The sequence below is a fragment of the Myotis brandtii genome, unplaced genomic scaffold, assembly GCF_000412655.1.
Source record: "Myotis brandtii unplaced genomic scaffold, ASM41265v1 scaffold62, whole genome shotgun sequence".
In the NCBI taxonomy this organism is placed as follows: domain Eukaryota; kingdom Metazoa; phylum Chordata; class Mammalia; order Chiroptera; family Vespertilionidae; genus Myotis; species Myotis brandtii.
The window spans coordinates 3,027,432-3,046,797 of NW_005370366.1; the positions used below are offsets into that span (position 1 = coordinate 3,027,432).

Below are 19,366 nucleotides of genomic sequence, written 5' to 3' on the forward strand. Positions count from 1 at the left end.
TTTCGAACCAGCCCCGACTGGCTTTAAACGGCTCGCCTGATGCCTCGTCCATTGATGTGCCTGGGGTCTGCTGCAGCAAATTAGCATAAATAAGCTCATGCCTTCTCGCAGGTTATAGCCTTCGTCACAGTACCTCCTGCGAGATGCTTCTCCGTTAACCACACCATTAGCAGCTTCTCCATATTTTCATGGATAGATGTCCGCTGTTTAGAAATTATTTTAACGCCCTTGGCTGTAGTTGTAGCCTGTATCGACTCCTTCTACTTCAGTATGGTGCAGATCGTAGAAGTGCTACACTTGTACTGCTTTGTCAAGTAGATTACACGCACACCTTGGTCATGTTTTTCGATAATTTCTTTCTTTAATTCAATGTACATCATCCGCTTCTTCTTCTCAGCACTGTCCTTCCCACTTACTTTCTTCAGATCCATGGTTGAAAAAACGAAGTTTTGCAAAATATCTGCAAGCACAAATGCGAGCACAACACTGATGCTTCAACTAAGAGCTAACCGCTTAAAGTGAACGAGTGAGACATGTGATGCTGGGCTGATGTTGTGGCGTTCACTGTGATGTTCACTGCGCCAACTAGCGGTGGGGTATCTGAAGCTGGCTCGTAACCCGAATTTTAGCTCACAACTCAAAGCAAAAAATCAGCCGAGAGACGGCTCGTATCTTGAAAAACTCGTTAGTCGGGACACTCGTAAGTCAAGGCCCCACTGTATATATAGACAAACACATACACACCTATATATACAATATAAAAAATATAGATATGCATATACATACACATAATGGAGTATTATTCAGCCACTAGAAATACATGTATCTTAACAAATGTTTTTTAATATGTTTTTATTGATCTGAGAGAGAGAAGGAGAAAGAAACAGCAAATGGCTGCCTCCTGCATGCCCCCTACTGGGGATCATGCCTGCAACCTGGGCATTTACACTGACCAGGAAAAGAACAGGTGACGTTCTGGTGCAGGGGATGATGCTCAACTGAGCCAGACAAGTAAGAGCAATCTTAGCAAATTTTTATAAATGCTGATATCCTGCCATTTGAAACAATAAGGATGAACCTGAGGGCATTATGCTCAGTGAAATAAGCCAGAGAAAAACACTACATGGCATAACAAGTCTGGAATCTAAAATAAGTCAAACTCATAGAAACAATAGAGTACAAAAGTGGTTGCCACAAACTTTCAGCTAAAAGATGAGTGAGGTCTGCGGATTTAATCTATAACATGGTGACTAGAGTTGGTAACACTGTATCATATAATTAAAAACTGATTAAAGAGATTAGAACTTAAAGGTTCTCACAAATTAAAAAAGTCACCTTTAAAATTTTTAAAAATTAAGTCAATGTAATAAATCTACATAAATTGGAAACAAAATTAATAGAAGTAAAGGGGAAAAGAGAGGAGGAGGAGCTAAATATGCCTATTTTGTTGTTCTTTTTGCTTCGGTAACCAGGAACCAAAAGATATCATTTAAAGGAAAGAAATGTACTTCTATTACTTGATTTATCAGTACAAATGCATACAAAAATAGTATTAACATAGTCAAAAAAGTCCAGTGGTACAAGAGTGGAGAGTAATAGCAAAATGCATGGCAGGGTTAACGCTCTCCACTGAGAGTTATATAATTACACTAGAGGTTGTGCACGAAATTCATGCAGGGTAGGGTCCCTAACGGCTGACGGCTGTGGCCTTGCTTCCCAGGCTGCCAGCTGCCACCCGGGGCCTTCCTTCATCCCGCGCTGCCTCCAGGTGGTGAGCACACATCATAGCGAGTGATCGAACTCCCGGTCAGTCGAACTCCCGAGGGGACATTTTGCATATTAGGCTTTCTATATAATAAAAGGCTAATATGCAAATCAACCAAACGGCTGAACAACTGGTCACCATGACGCACACTGACCATCAGGGGGCAGACGCTCAATATAGGAGCTGCCCCCTAGTGTTCAGTGCACTCCCACAGGAGGAGCACCGCTCAGACAAAAGCCGGGCTCACAGCTGGCGAGCGCAGCAGAAGCCTCTCTTGCCTCTGTGGCAGTGCTAAGGACCCCGAGGGGTCCTGGACTGTAAGAGGGCGCAGGGCGGGCTGAGGACCGTGCCCTCCCCCCCCCGCAAGTGTATGAATGTCCAGTAAATTTGACCAGTAAATTATGACTGCTCTTAGAAATTCAGTTAGCTTTGTCTCTAGTGTTTAATAGTCTTCCTAAATCATATCCACCAGTACACATGAATCTTTTCAATTTAAAAAAAATAATTTTATTGAGGGCGCAGAGAAACATCAATGAGAGAATATCACTGATCATCTACCTCCTGCACGACCCCTACTGGGAATAGAGCCCACAACCCGGGCATGTGCCCTTGACCGGAATTGAACCTGGGACCCTTCAGTCCACAGGCCGACGTTCTATCCACTGAGCCAAACGTCTAGGGCATGAATTTTTTTTTATCTCTGTCAAAGAATATTCATTTGTAATCTTTTCACATGTGGTAATAATCTTAAGTAGCCAACATTTGGCATAATTCCTTACACAAAAATAAAACAAACAAAAAACAATCTTTATAACATTATCTATGTACCAAAAATTATCTACTTTCCTGATTTTTGTCAGCAGAATCATGTACTTTCTACGAGCAAAATTTAACAGCAGCCTTAATTACCTCCAACACTACTTGTGTAGGAAAAATGTATTTTTTTATAAGGACATTCTCTCGGAAAAGGGAGAATGTTGTTTCTAATATGTTGAGTTCCAACTGTCTCTAAACTAAGTAGCAATTTAAATAGTAATAGCTGTTACTGGGAACTATAAATAAGCCTTAAGAAAAAAAAAAACCCATCTACATGAACCCACCTTACCTTGTCTCATCAACATCAACTGGTGCTCATGCCTGGCTGCTTCCATTTCTGCCTCCAGCTTCTCTTTGGCTTCTCTGATGTTTCTGTCGACCTGCTCACGCTGCTGCTTCTCCATTTCGTCAAGAGCCTTCCATCTAGATGCATACTCAAATTCAAATGTCCCAGGTTGAGCAAAACGTGGTGGCTGTTCTCTTTCCCTACGTTTACAGTTAAAAACATACAGAAGTGTATGTTTAAAAGGTAAAACAGCTAAAAATAAAAGAGCATCATTTACTGAGCACTCACAATATTCACGGCACTGTCAGGAAAACACTGTGATGCAGATTTTTAAAAGCCTGATTTTGAGAAACTACCCAAGAATGCCGCAATAATAATGGAATCAGAATTCAAAGCTATGCAATAGGATACTAAACCTGTACTCCCCTAATAATCACCTACATTAAGGTCTTTCTAGTATTCATTCAACAAACAATTTTACATAATGAATCTGCAACATATGAAGCCAATGTGTCCTAAGTTAATTGTCTGGAATCAATTTATTTTCCCCTTTTAAGTAGTAACTTTTAGGGATAGTAGTAAAAGCATGTAAGATATTACTAAATTTTTTTAAAAATATATTTTATTGATTTTTCATAGACGAAGGGAGAGGGATAGAGAGTTAGAAACATCGATGAAAGAGAAACATCAATCAGCTGCCTCCGGCACATGCCCCACTGGGGACATGCCCGCAACCAGGATACATTCCCTTGACCGGAATCGAACCTGGGACCCCTCAGTCCTCAGGCCCATACTGTATCCACTGAGCCAAACCAGTCAGGGCAAGCTTACTAAATTTTATGTGCCAGGCTAACTGGCTAGGCCAAAATATAAATACCTAACATACTACAATTGTAGTTATTTGTTCAATACTCGTTTTCCTTGCTATTCTGTGAACTCAATAAAGACATGAAATGTCTGTTAACAGCTGTACCACAATGCATACATTTATTATTTACTAGAGGCCCGGTGCACGAAATTCGTGCATGGGTACGGTCCCTAGGCCTGGCCTGGCCTGCGATCAGGGCCAACCTGTGGAGTGACCAGCGGGGCGATCGGGGGCCCCCGCTGGCACCCACCTTAACCTGATCATGGCAACTGGTCATTCCACCAAAGGGTCCCAGGTTTGATTCCCAGGCACGAACCTGGGTTGCAGGTTCAATCTACAGGGCGCATGTGGGAGGCAACCAATAGATGTGTCTCTCTCACTTCAATGTCTCTCTCTCTCCGGAAAAAGTATCCTCTGGTGAGGATTAACAAACAAACAAACGAACAAAACAAAGCCACACGCCTCTGCTCCCTAGCACCCACTTTTCCCAGTCTTTGTCACCATATTTGTTTTACTTATATTATTGGTTACCCATTTTACCACCCCTCACAGCATGAATTTCTAGTCTATTTTGTTCTCTGATACATCTTCATCACTAGGCATATAGCAAGCACTATATATCATTTGAATCAAGTGAAATGAAAAACATTCAACTACACTAAAATAAAAAAATGCCAATTAAAATAAGAGGCAAAAAATAGTATTTTGAACAGACTATTAAATCTTAAAATCCTAACACCCAATTATCATGAAGAAAAATACTTTTAAATATACATCAATAAGTATAAATTGGTATAAAATTATTGGCGAACCATTTGGCTGTATCAATCAACTTATTTTAAAAAGGGAGAGGAAGAGAGAGATAGAAACAACAGTGATGAGAGAGAATCATTGATCAGCTGCCACATTGGCAAGGCTCTAAGTAGTTCTTTAAATAGTACTTCTGCCCAGCTGGTGCTGCTCAATAGTTGAGCATCAACCCATAAACCAGGAGGTCATGGTTCAATTTCCTGTCAGGACACATGCATGGTTGCAAGCTCAATGCCATGTAGGGGGCATGCAGTAGGGAGCTGATCAATGATGTTTCTATGTCTCTATCCCTCTCACTTCCTCTTTGTCTAAAAATAAATTTAAAAAATTATTAAAATAATAATACTGATTTCTTTAAAACAGTAAATTAAATAGTATCTCTCACTACTTAATAGATGTTTTATAATCTTTAGTTCATTATTTGGTTTTACAGGTTTTTTGGTGTGTTTTTTAAAATTGATTTTAGAGAAAGAGGGAGAGAGAAATATCGATGTGAGAAACATCGATCGGTTGCCTCTCATAGGCACCTAATTGGGAATGGAACTAGCAATCTTTTGGTGCACAGGACGAAGCTCAACCAACTGAGCCACACTGGCAAGGGTGTTTTTATGTGTGTTTTCATGTTCTTATTTTCTATTCTTCGGTTCATTACTTATCATGTATCTCCACCACCTGAAAAGTAAGCAGCATGAGAGCAGTAACAGTGCAAAGTTGCAGCGCCTGGCACCAAGATATTCCAATATTTGTTCAATTCATGTTACAGCTTTATTTATTATAATAAACAACTGACTGGTTAAAATGTATTTATACAGCCCTGACCGGTTTGGCTCAGTGGATAGAGCGTCGGCCTGCGGACTGAAGGGTCCCGGGTTCAATTCCGGTCAAGGGCGTGTACCTTGGTTGCAGGCACATCCCCAGTGGGAGGTGTGCAGGAGGCAGCTGATTGATGTTTCTCTCTCATCAATGTTTCCAACTCTCTATCCCTCTCCTTTCCTCTCTGTAAAAAATCAATAAAATATATTTTTTTTAAATGTATTTACATAGCAATTTACATATGCATCAGCCCAGCCATTGTGGCTCCGTGGTTGAATGTTGACCTATGAATCAGGAGATCACCGTTTGGTTCCCAGTGAGGGTACATGCCCGGGTTACAGGCTTGATCCTCAGTGTGGGGAGTGCAAGAGGCAGCCAATCAATGATTCTCTCTCATCACTGATGTTTCTATCTCTCTCTCCCTCTCCCTTCTTCTCTGAAATCAATAAAAATATATTTAAATTTTTTTTAAAAGTTGCATCATACTGACTGAAAAGCAACTGATAAAATAATATACAATATTTTAACAATAAGCTAATTTTCTTTTAAATCTCTAACAAGAGATCAAATGTGTCAAGTTATTTATCTGGGACCGCCCCAACTCTACCTCCCAAAAAATCTCCTTTTTAACTAATAACATACCTGAAGTATACTAATTAAAGAAATATTCTCATAAATCTAGAATTCATTGTTTCTCTAACATAAACACTGCCAATATACCAACCCATCACAGACCATTATAAAAGTAGGGACTTTTCTAAGTATTAACTTAATGTTTTACCCATATACAAAGAAAACTAGCATTCCATGTAAACCTGGAATTATTAGACCACTCTAATAACCAGATTATATGACTAAAGAGAATAGCTTCTAATCGAACAATATTTGAAAACAAATGTGATGTAATAAATAGCCTAGATGGCACATATGTAAAATATCTTTATTACACAATCTTACTTATGATATTGTTGAGTTTTCTGCATTAGCTTCTCTGGCAAGCCATCTTCATCATCAAACTGCTCCATTGGCTCCACAATGACAGGACGTGGGGTCCTGGACAGGTAAAGAGCATTAACAAGGATTAATACAGTGTCTAAAATTAACATTCGCTTAGCAATGTTTTATAATTCCAAGATATATACTTGGAAACTGTCTCTCAAGATAAATTTCTCAGAACTTAGCATATATACTCAAAAAATCAATTACCATTTGCTGCACCAGACACAGATGAACAACAGAGTCAGACAAAGATGAATGCTTGTTTCTAGAGCACAGAGTCTATTTAAGATGACAGAGAAGTAAACCCACTATGAACCTTTATGAACATATAGTTAACCTTTAGAAAGTATGAAGGATAAGAATAGGAATGAATACTTAATTCATGTTTTATGTATATGGTATCATGTTCCCATTTCCCACGACCTCAAACTCCCATCTCTGCCTACCTCTCATAGCCTCTGTGTTTAACCAGTCTTCTTCAGAAAAGTCTTTCTAAAACATAAAATGAGACCTAAAAGGTATCAGCCAGGCATAGGGGAAGGAGAGGGAGTCAGAAGATACAACATATTCAAGGAGCAAGATAAGGGGAAGAGGAAATCAAAAAGAGTAGAAAATAATGTAAACTCTAATTGAAAAATTTTTTGCCTTGGCTGGTGAGACTCAATTGGTTGGAGTGTTGTCCCATGCAATGGAGGGTCACAGGTTCAATTCCTAGTCAGGGCACATACCCAAATTGTGGGTTCAATCCCTGGTCAGGTATGCATACAGAAGAAAACTAAATGTTTCTCTCTCTCCCTCTCCCTTTCTCTATCTCTAAAATCAATGGAAGCATATCTCAAGTGATAAAAAAAAAAAGACTCGTAGCGGGTTTGGCTCAGTGGATAGAGCATCAGCCTGTGGACCAAAGGGTCCCAGGTTTGGTTTCCATCAAGGGCACAATCTCAGTTGCAGTCTTCTCCCCAGCCCAGACCCTGGTTTTTATACCCAGTAGCAAAATGCCTTCCAAAAAGCAAAATAACCAATTTCCATTAGCACCAGGAGTTATAAAAACGCTCATGTGGCCGAACCGGTTTGGCTCAGTGGATAGAGCGTCGGCCTGTGGACTCAAGGGTCCCAGGTTCGATTCCGGTCAAGGGCATGTACCTTGGTTGCGGGCACATCCCCACTGGGGGGCATGCAGGAGGCAGCTGATCAATCTCTCTCATCGATGTTTCTAACTCTCTATCCCTCTTCCTTCTTCTCTGTAAAAAATCAATAAAATATATTCTTTTAAAAAAACGCTCATGTGACATCACTTTCATTCACTGTGCATTTTTAAATATTTACCAACATAACAGATTTTTTTTTAAGTTTGTCTTTCTTTAATTACTAATTAAAAGTGATTTAAATATCCAGCACGCCCTGCCTGGCCAGTGTGGCTCTATGGTTAGAGCGTCAGCACCAAAGGGTCAAGGGTTCAATTCCCAGTCAGGGGCACATACCTGGGTTGCAGATTTAATCCCTGTTTCCAGTCGGGGCTCCTGAGGGAGGCAACCAATAGATGTGTCTTTCTCACATTGTTTCTCTTTCTCTCTCCCCACTCCCTGCCTCCTTTCCTTCCTCCTTCTCTCTCTAAAAAAGCAATGAAAAAAATATCTTCGGACGAGGACTAACAAAAACAAAATACTTAGCCACAAATGTCTCTCCTGAGTTAAAAGAAAGCCCTAGGAGTTGAAGGAGAATTGGTATATTAGGAAGAGGTAATAAATTCTTTCTCAAAAAAAAATTTAAAAAATGAAAGGGACAAATATATAGCAAATAGATTAATAGGACACATAAGAAGGATTTGAGCTACATCAATATGGGCTTGATCCCTGATAGGGGGCATACAAAGACAGCCGATAGATGGTTCTCTCTCATATCAATGTTTCTCTCTCTCCTGCCTCTCCCTCTAAAAATCAATTTTTAAAAATCTTTAAAAAAGCAATTTTTTAAAAAAGCTGTTCTTGGATTTACCATAAATAAATAAATAAAGCCCAAAGGTAATAAAATAAGTAGTGATATAAAGGAGAAAGTCTAAAAATGTCTTGAAATCTTCCTATAAAACAAACAAAACAAAAAAAGAGTAAGTATAAACTCTTAAAGCTTAAAAGAAAACAACAAACTGAAGCACATTCTGAAAAAAACTGTCCTGAACTCTTCAAAAATGCCAATGTCCTACCCAGCTGATGTGGCTCAGTGGTTGACCATCGACCTATGAACCAAGAGGTCATGGTTCCTTGTCAGGGAACATGCCTGGGTTTCGGGCTCAATCCCCAGTGGGGGCATGCAGAAGGCAGCCGATCAATGATTCTCTCTCATCATTGATGTTTCTTTCTCTCTCTCCCTCTTTCTTCTTCTCTGAAATAAATTTTAAAAAGAGAAAGGAATACCTTAAGAAGCTTGATGTAAACTTACTTTTGCCCCACTTTAAGAAATAAAAATTAGAAAAAAAAATTTCTTTTAAAGTGCCAATGTCCTGGCACTGACATTTTGTCATTTGGAGAACTATTACAGATAAAGAAAAATGACAACTAAATTCAATTTGATTACTAGACTGAAAAAAGTTACAAAGAATATTACTATGCAGTAGGGAAATTTCAAATATAGACTATATGTTAGATAACAATACTGAATAAATGTTAAATTTCCTCAGTGTGATAATGATATTGTAGCTTTATGAGAGAATATTCTCAGGAGACACATGCCAAGTACTGTATTCAGGGGTATAGTATGAAATCTGTAGCTGATTAACAAATGAATTTGCAAGCAAGATTTGAGTGTATATATAGTATGGGGGTGGGGGGGGGGAATGTGGCAGATGCTAACAATTAGTCAATGTCAATACCATTAAAGGGTTGTTTTAAAGAGAAAATTTCTTCTCCTAACCAAAACTGAAATGGACACATTTTTTTTGCATTTTTCTTTTTAGTCCTCACCTAAGGGTATGTTTTTATTGATTTTGAGAGAAAGAGAGAGAAAGCAGGGAAGAAGCATCTATTGACTGCCTCCAACCAGTGATGGAACCCAAAATCTAGACCTGTGCCCTTGACCGGGAATCAAACCCACAACCCTTTGGTATACAAGACGACACTCTAATCAGCTAAGCCACCAGGGCAGAGTCACATTTTCTGCTTTTAGGGAAGCAACACCAACATTATTATTTATATATATTTTTTGTGAGGAAAGGAGAGGGAGAGATAGAAACATCAATGATGAGAATCATTAATCGACTGCCTCCTGCACGCCTCCTACTGGGAATCGAGCCTGCTAGACGGGCATGTGCCCTTGACCTGAATCAAACCTGAAACCCTTCAATCTGCAGTCCAACAACGCTCTATACTCTGAGCCAAACATTATTTTTAAGTATCAGCTGGAAAATAGACCATTATACAGGGTGGGGCAAAATTAAGTCTACAATTGCATTATTATTTAATTATTTTCTATACAATCAACTGTAAACCTATTTTTGTTCCCCTCTCTGGAATTTTCATTTAATTTAACCTGCAATAATCATTTCAAAAATTTTAAAAGCTAGAAAGAGAAAAATTTAACTATTGAGCACCTATCATTCCTGTGCAATTCTAGGCATGAGCATCTCTAATGGTCTAGGTGAGATTCTAATGTTTAACAATGTGGATACACCCTTATTATCAGAAATAAAGGTGTTTAATTTTCCTTCCTCCCCCTCCCCATTTTTCTGCCTCTTGTAATTTCAAAAGAGCATAAGTACATACTTTTGCATATGTTAATTATATATACTGTATAAATACATAAACCATTTGTAATATACAGCATTTTAAGACAATTTAAAGAAATTTAAGAGAAATTTTGATTACACAATATGTCTACATTTAATAACCAAATCACTTGATTTAACTCAGATGTCTGAGATTCAGTCAGTTCATCAATAAATAATTCATTACCTAGTAAGTACCAAGACTGTACTTGGGGCCAGGAATATAAGGGTAAACAAAATAATCCCTAAAGTCTTCTAAGAGATAAAAGATTGTAAGCAAAATAATCATTTTAAGAGCTATTAGAAAGAATAACAGAGGGAACACACTTTAGATAAGGCAGTCAGGAAATCCTCTCCATGAAGTGACACTTTAACTGAGACCCACTAATCTAGCAGCCGAGAAAACAGCATCCTGAATTCCATGAGAAGGTTTAACTAACAACAAAGTTCCTGAGCATGGAGTCACAGTAAGAATAAACAACTCCACTTGTAGCACAATATAAAAAGCAAGAATTTGCCCTCGCCAGTTTGGCTCAGTGGATAAGCATCCGCCTGAGGACTAAAGGGTCCCAAGTTCCATTGCGGCCAGGGGCAGGTGCCCAGGTTGCAGACTCGATCCCCCACAGTGGGGGGCATGCAGGAGGCAGCCAATCAGTGATTCTCTCTCATCATTTTTGTTTCTATCTCTCTATCTCCCTTCCTCTCTGAAATCAATAAAAATAAATTTTTTTAAAGGCAAGAATTTGCACCGGTAGAGCCCAGTGGTTGAGTGCTGACCTATGAACCAGGAAGTCAAGGTTAGATTCCCAGTGAGGACATATGCTTGGGTTGCAAGCTCAATCCACATTAGAGGGCATGCAGGAGGCAGCCAATCAATGGTTCTCTCATAGATGTTTCTATCTCTCCCTCTTCCTTCCTCTCTCTGAAATCAATAAAAACATTTTTTTCAATTTATAAAAAAAAAAAAAATTAGCATCAGACTAAACTTCACCACTTATTAGCTGAGCAATCTTCTTAAGCAAATTACTTAACATCTCTGGCCTAATTTTCTCACCGGAAACATGGGACAAATAATAGCCAGTGTTGTTATGGAAATCTAAGAGATCATGATTATTACCTAACAGATAATAAAATATTCAATACCTTGCCCATTCCATTAAAACTATTTTTCAATTATTCTAAAAGCTACCTGTAAGAACTTGTTAAATATTTACCAATTCCTACACCCTTGTCTGGCTCAGTGGATAGAGTGTCAACCTGCAGACTGAAGGGTCCCAGGTTCGATTCTGGTCAAGGGTACATGCCTGGGTTGAGGGCTGGATCCCCAGTACGGGGTGTACAGGAGGCAACAGATCAATGATTCTCTCTCATCACTGATGTTTCTCTCTCCCCCTTCCTCTTTGAAACCAATAAAATACATTAAAATAGGTATAAATATATACCTATATATTTACCTAGCCATACAAAATTAAAATGGCTACAAATAAGTACCTCTCAATAATAACCCTAAATGTAAATGGATTAAATGCTCCAATCAAAAGATATAGGGTAGCTGAATGGATACAAAAAAAGGCCCAACTATATGCTGTCTACAAGAGACCCACCTCAAAACAAAAGACACACACAGGATGCAAGTGAAGGGATGGAAAAAATTTTCCATGCAAATGGAAAAGAAAAAAAAACTGGAGCCCTAACTGGTTTGGCTCAGTGGATAGAGCATCAGCCTGGTGACTCAAGGGTCCCAGGTTCGATTCCGGTCAAGGGCATGTACCTTGGTTGTGGGCACATCCCCAGTAGCGGGTGTGCAGGAGGCAGCTGATCGATGTTTCTAACTCTCTATCCCTCTCCCTTCCTCTCTGTAAAAAATCAATAAAATATATATTTTTTTAAAAAAATTGGAGTAGCAATACTCATATCCAAAAAAAATAGACTTTAAAAGCATCATGCTAAGTGAAATAAGCCAGTGGGAGAAAGATAAATATCATATGATCTCACTCATTTGTGGAATATAATGGACAACATAAACTGATGAACAAAAATAGAGCCAGAGTGGGAAAAAATATCCTAGAATATAATAGAAGTAATCCTGTTATTTGCAGATTTTTAATATTTCCTACAATTTTTGTGATATCATACTATGTTAGTATAGTTCTGGTAATATTATTATACTTAAAATCCTTTTATTCTTGAAATATTAATGTTTATTGCATGTAATATTATTACATATAAGATCATTTTTCTAGAAATTAAAAAAAAAGAACTTCAATGGCAAACTGAAAGGCATGTTAATTTAGCAACAGGTATAATGACCTTTTTAATTACATAAAATTAATTTTAAGTAAATGGAGAGATATACCATATTCATGGATTAGAAAATGTCAATACTGTGAAAATGTCAGTTTTCCCCAAATGAGCTGTAGACTCAATGTAATTATAATCAAAAGCCCAGGAGAGCCCTGGCTGCCCAGTTCAGTGGTTAGTGTCAGCCTGCATATGGGAGTATTGGAGGTCCAATCCCCGCCCCCCGCCCCCTCTGGAGTGCTTGTGGGAGGCAACCAATAGATGTCACATGAATGTCTCTGTCTCTCTCTCTCTCCTCCTTCCCTTTCACTCTGTCTAAAAGCAATGGAAAAAATATCCTCACTCTTTGGGTAAGAATAAAAAAAAAAAAGGGCCCAGTAGGATGTTTAATTGACAAACTGATTTTAAAACACAGTAAGGTTATAAAAAGAAAAAATGATAACCAGAAAAAATTTGAAAAACAATAAAGTTGGATGATACTACCCGATTTCAAAGCTTAGGCTAAAGAAAGTACAGTACAGGTCAAGGAAAGAGAAAAGAGTGCAGGTTTTCTTTTCCAGACTTTTGATAGAGGTAAAAGGTAAAAAAGAAGAAATACTCTTTACAATTAATGGTGTTGGAACAAATGGGTATCTATATGAAAAAAAATGAATTGTTACCTTATATCATACTCCAAATGGATCACAGGTATAAGTAAAAAAAGCTATAAAATCTATCAAGAAAACACGAGAGATGCTTTATTACCTACCTTAGGAAAGGCAATGATTTCATACAACATTACAAAAAGCACAAACAAACCATAAAAGAATATATTTGATAAATTAGACTTCAAAAAATATAAAAATTTCTGCTCTTGAACACTATGAAGAAAATTAAAAACCCACAGACTGGGAGAAATAGTCATAATACACACCTGTATCCAAATTGGTTAATGCGATAAGACAAACCACCCAATTAAAAAAAAAAGCTTCACCAAAGATATGAAAAGAGTAAGAGGACATGAAAGATACTCATCATTAATCATTAGGAATATAAAATTTAAACCACAATGAGACACACCTACACTCAGAATATCTAAAAAACAGAGATACTATGAATTGTTGATACAGATATGGAGCAACTAGAACTTTCCCATTCAATGCTGGTGGGAGAGTTAAATGGTATAACCATTTTGGAAGGGTTTGGCAGTTTCTTACAAAGGTGAATATACAGCCATTAACTCTTAAATATTACCCAAGCCACATGAAAACATAATGTTCACAAGCCTTATACACAAATGCTCATCATAGCTTTATTGATAATAGTCAAAATTTGGAAGAAATTTGAATGTCCACCCTTAGGTCACTGGACAAACTGTGGTTATAACCATACGATGGAATACAACTCAGCCATGAAAAAGAACAAAATACGAATACAACAACAAGAATGCAATCTCGTAAACATTATGCTAAGCAAAATAAATCAGACACAAAAGAGTACATACTATATGATTTCATTTTTATGAAATATTAGAAAAGGCAAAACTGATTTATAGTAACAGAAAGATCAATAGTTGTGTAGGACAGGGATAAGGAGTGGGGAATAAATGCAAAAGGACACAAAGGAACTTTTGTTGGATGATGGAAATATTCTTTTATCTTATAATGGTACGTTGTGTAAATATATATGATTTGTTAAAACTCATTGATTTAAAATTGAGTGCATTTTGATGTATGTAAATTATACCCCAATAAAGTTGATGAATATGTCATTCTTTCATTCATTATTTAAATATAGAGACATAGTTGTTTTATTGCACTTCACAGATATTGTGTGTTCTTATAATTTGAAGTTTGGGGGCAACCCTGTGTCCAGCAGTCTACCATCATTGCCATTTTTTCAATAGCATTTTCTTTTTTTAAGCAATAAAGTATTTTTAAATTAAAGTATGTATTTTAGACATAATGCTATTGCACACTTAATAGACTACAATATAGTATAAACATAACTTTTACATGCACTGGGAAACCAAAAAATTCATGTGACTTGCTTTATCACCATATCTGCTTTATTGTATTGGTTTGAAACTTAACCCAAATTAATCTTCTCTATAAAATTTTGCTTTGCATATAATAGATGTTCAGAAAGTTAAATGAAAATCATAATCTGAAACATTCCTAAGATTCAAGTATGAATCCATATACTTAAGTTAGATGAAAATATGACCCCAATTCCTAGAGGTACACAAAAATTCCTTATTAATCTTCACTGAGTATTTACTCAATACCTACTGACCATATGCCAAGACAGTATGAACTATAAGGAAACAGAAATCCAGGACAGAAAGAAACCCATATGTAAAACAAGATATTTAAAACTTACGTTGTTAGCAAGAATGCCCCATCACCACATCTTTCCAGAGCCTTTCGTGCAGGAGGTTTCGCTGCAAATTCTACAAAACCTTTTCCAGTAGCTCTACCGCGATCATCCACAACCACAACCGCTTTCTCTACTGGACCAAACTGGGAAAATGCTTGCTCTAGAAGCTCATTGGAAACAACTGGAGAAAGGTTCTTGACAGTCAGGGCTGCTCCATGTGTAGCAAAACGAATTCGGAGAGGTCTGCTCTTCAAAATGGTGCCATCCAGCTCTGCTTTTGCAATTTCAGCCAGTGTTCTGGATTCCTTTTTAGGAGGAAAAATCACTTTTTAATGATATCAACACAAAAAATTTAAAATAGTGGTTTGTTTCTAGGGAGACTCGCTCGGTAGCTTTAGGAAATGACTGATAGAACCACTTTATTTCTGTCTTTCAATTTTGGTAGCACAAAATTAATTAAAGTTAATTTTCAAAGTTAATTAATTTTAGCCCGACCACTGAGTGTCAGACCTAAGAACTAAGAGGTCACATTTCAATTCCCATTCAGGGAACATGCCCAGGTTGCTGGCTCGATCCCCTGTAGGGGGCATGCAGGAGGGAGTCGATCAATGATTCTCATGATGTTTCTATCTCTCTCTCCTTTCCTCTCTGAAATCAATAAAAACATATAAAAAGTAAGTAATTTTAAATGTTCTAGAAAACCCCAAGCCCAATGTCCTATTAAAAGCCATCACTTAAAGGTTATCTGCTCATAAAAAATTACACACTACTAATTATTCCAAGCAATATATTTTAAAATCTCCTACATATTAAAAGAAATACTGTACATAATTACTATTCAAGACCAAGTACCAATTACTATTACTAAAAACTACTGTAAAAACAAAGTGTTCAGCCCTAATTGGTTTGGCTCAGTGGATAGAGCATTGGCCTGCAGACTCAAGGGTCCCAGGTTCGATTCTCAGTAACTGCTCCGTCACGGAACGAATTAAACTCGTAAGTCAAGGCCCCACTGTATGTTCTTTTTCTTTGTGTTGTGAGAACTCTCCAGAGAGATATAAAAGAGTCTTTATATGCATTTATAAGAGTACAAATATACTATCTTATAAAAAAAGTTTGAAGGTCATAAGAGCTCTTTATTCAATCCCTAAAATGTTAACGACAGCTTCAAAGTACTACACTTATGCAAAAATCTATCTACAAAGCTAATATTACAAAGACAAATGAATACAACATTTTTACAGATATTCAAAATGGACACTTTCTTTTTTACTCTTAATAGAAGTAGTACTAGCAAATATTTAATGAGTATCTAACGAGGGATAGTTACTATGTATTTAATATATCATATAACCTAACAATGCTGTGAAGTACATTTTAGGAATGGAGTCTTGAATTTAAATGCTGTCAGGTATAACTGAGAATGGGAAGGAACATAAGGAAATGTCACAGGATGGTGATAATGTTCTCTATCTTGATAGGAGTTTGAATTAAACAGATGAATGTAATTACCTAAAATCACCAAATCAGCCCTAGCCCGTTTGTCTCAGTGGATAGAGCGTTGGGGTAGACTGAAGGGTCCCAGGTTCACTTCCAGTCAAGAGCATACATGCACTGGGAAACCAAAAAATTCATGTGACTTGCTTTATCACCATATCTGCTTTATTGTATTGGTTTGAAACTTAACCCAAATTAATCTTCTCTATAAAATTTTGCTTTGCATATAATAGATGTTCAGAAAGTTAAATGAAAATCATAATCTGAAACATTCCTAAGATTCAAGTATGAATCCATATACTTAAGTTAGATGAAAATATGACCCCAATTCCTAGAGGTACACAAAAATTCCTTATTAATCTTCACTGAGTATTTACTCAATACCTACTGACCATATGCCAAGACAGTATGAACTATAAGGAAACAGAAATCCAGGACAGAAAGAAACCCATATGTAAAACAAGATATTTAAAACTTACGTTGTTAGCAAGAATGCCCCATCACCACATCTTTCCAGAGCCTTTCGTGCAGGAGGTTTCGCTGCAAATTCTACAAAACCTTTTCCAGTAGCTCTACCGCGATCATCCACAACCACAACCGCTTTCTCTACTGGACCAAACTGGGAAAATGCTTGCTCTAGAAGCTCATTGGAAACAACTGGAGAAAGGTTCTTGACAGTCAGGGCTGCTCCATGTGTAGCAAAACGAATTCGGAGAGGTCTGCTCTTCAAAATGGTGCCATCCAGCTCTGCTTTTGCAATTTCAGCCAGTGTTCTGGATTCCTTTTTAGGAGGAAAAATCACTTTTTAATGATATCAACACAAAAAATTTAAAATAGTGGTTTGTTTCTAGGGAGACTCGCTCGGTAGCTTTAGGAAATGACTGATAGAACCACTTTATTTCTGTCTTTCAATTTTGGTAGCACAAAATTAATTAAAGTTAATTTTCAAAGTTAATTAATTTTAGCCCGACCACTGAGTGTCAGACCTAAGAACTAAGAGGTCACATTTCAATTCCCATTCAGGGAACATGCCCAGGTTGCTGGCTCGATCCCCTGTAGGGGGCATGCAGGAGGTGTACCTCCATTGCAAGAGGCAACCAACTGATGTGTTTCTCTCACATCGATATTTCTGTCTTCCCCTCTCTCTTACACTCTCTAAAAATCAATGGAAAAATATCCTCAGATAAGGATTTTTTTAAAAATCACCAAACCATACACTTAAGAGTTGTGCATTTTACTGTATGTAGATTTCAAATACCTTAAAAAATAATACTGGCCCAGACATGGTGGCTCAGTGGTTGAGTGTCTACCTATGAACTAGGAGGCCGCGGTTCAATTCCCGGTCAGGGCACATGTACCGGCTGCAGCTAGATCCCCAATGTGAGGCATGCAGGAGGCAGCTGATCAATGACACTCTCTCTCCCTCTCCTTTTCCCTTCCTCTCTGAAATCACAGGGCACATGCCCAGGTTTAGAGCTCAATCCCCAGTAGAGGGCATGCAGGAGACAGCAGATTGATGTGTCTCTCCCATAGATGTTTCTCTCTCTTCCTCTCTCTTTCTATCAATGAATCAATAAAAATATTTAGCCGCCGCCCACGAGGAAGTAAGTGGCTGCAGGTCCCAGAGCCGGTTCAGCATGTCGACTGCCCAGAGTCCGCGGCCAGGAGCCCGGAGGAGCTGAGAAGCCATGGCCTACCACAGCTTCCTGATGGAGCCCATCAGCTGCCATGCCTGGAACAAGGACCGCACACAGATTGCCATCTGCCCCAACAACCATGAGGTGCACATCTATGAGAAGAGTAGCTTTAGCATTTCAGAGTCATGGACTGATGAATAAAAAGAAATGAACCAGGTATGTGAAATAACATATACAGCCTGACTAGTGTGGCTCAGTGGATTGAGCATCGTCCCATGGACCAAGAGGTCCCAGGTTCAATTCCCAGACAGGGCACATGCCCAGGTTTAGAGCTCAATCCCCAGTAGAGGGCATGCAGGAGACAGCAGATTGATGTGTCTCTCCCATAGATGTTTCTCTCTCTTCCTCTCTCTTTCTATCAATGAATCAATAAAAATATTTAGCCGCCGCCCACGAGGAAGTAAGTGGCTGCAGGTCCCAGAGCCGGTTCAGCATGTCGACTGCCCAGAGTCCGCGGCCAGGAGCCCGGAGGAGCTGAGAAGCCATGGCCTACCACAGCTTCCTGATGGAGCCCATCAGCTGCCATGCCTAGAACAAGGACCGCACACAGATTGCCATCTGCCCCAACAACCATGAGGTGCACATCTATGAGAAGAGTAGAGCCAAGTGGGTCAAGGTGCATGAGCTCAAGGAGCACAACAGGCAGGTGACAGGCATTGACTGGGCCCCTGAGAGTAACCGCATTGTGACCTGCGGCACAGACCGCAATGCGTATGTGTGGACACTGAAGGGCTGCACGTGGAAGCCCACCCTTGTCATTCTGCGGATCAACCGGGCTGCTCGCTGTGTGCGCTGGGCCCCCAATGAAAACAAGTTCGCTGTGGGCAGCGGCTCCCGTGTCATCTCCATCTGCTATTTCGAACAGGAAAATGACTGTGGGTGTGCAAGCACATCAAGAAGCCCATTCGCTCCACCGTCCTCAGCATGGACTGGCACCCCAACAACGTGCTCCTGGCCACAGGCTCCTGCAACTTCAAGTGCCGGATATTCTCAGCCTACATAAAGGAAGTGGATCCCTTCCTCTCTGTAAAAAATCAATAAAATATATTTTTTTAAAAAAACAACAACAAAGTGTCCATGCATTTTTGATATTTATCTTTTTTTGCATTGATATTTTAGAGAACAAGAAAAGGAGAGAAACATCAATGTGAGACACACTGATGGGCTGCCTCCTGCATGTCCCCTACCAGGTAGGTATCCAGCCCCAACATAGTCATGTGCCCAGACCAGGAATCAAACCGGAAAACTTTCCATGCATAGGACGAAGCCCAATCAACTGAGCCACACCGGTCAGGGCAATATTTATCAATATCTTTTTTTTTTAATATATTTTATTGATTTTTTACAGAGAGGAAGGGAGAGAGATAGAGAGTTAGAAACATCGATGAGAGAGAAATAT

The 19,366-nt window shown here is 38.7% G+C and overlaps 1 protein-coding gene across 4 annotated transcripts in view; it reads right to left on the reverse strand.

Annotated features, from left to right (window-relative positions):
* PSPC1 (paraspeckle component 1) overlaps positions 1-19,366 on the reverse strand; it is a 126,593-nt gene that overhangs the window by 92,562 nt on the left and 14,665 nt on the right. For all 4 annotated transcript variants that reach the window (XR_001359364.1, XR_001359363.1, XM_005880020.2 and 1 more), the window contains exons 2-4: positions 16,750-17,051; positions 6,316-6,411; positions 2,871-3,067 (exon numbers count right to left, since the gene is read on the reverse strand). Coding sequence is in view for 2 of the 4 variants with exons in the window: in XM_005880020.2 (XP_005880082.1) it covers positions 2,871-3,067; positions 6,316-6,411; positions 16,750-17,051 (595 nt within the window). In the remaining 2 variants the exon portion in view is untranslated. The remainder of the gene's footprint in view (positions 1-2,870; positions 3,068-6,315; positions 6,412-16,749; positions 17,052-19,366) is intronic.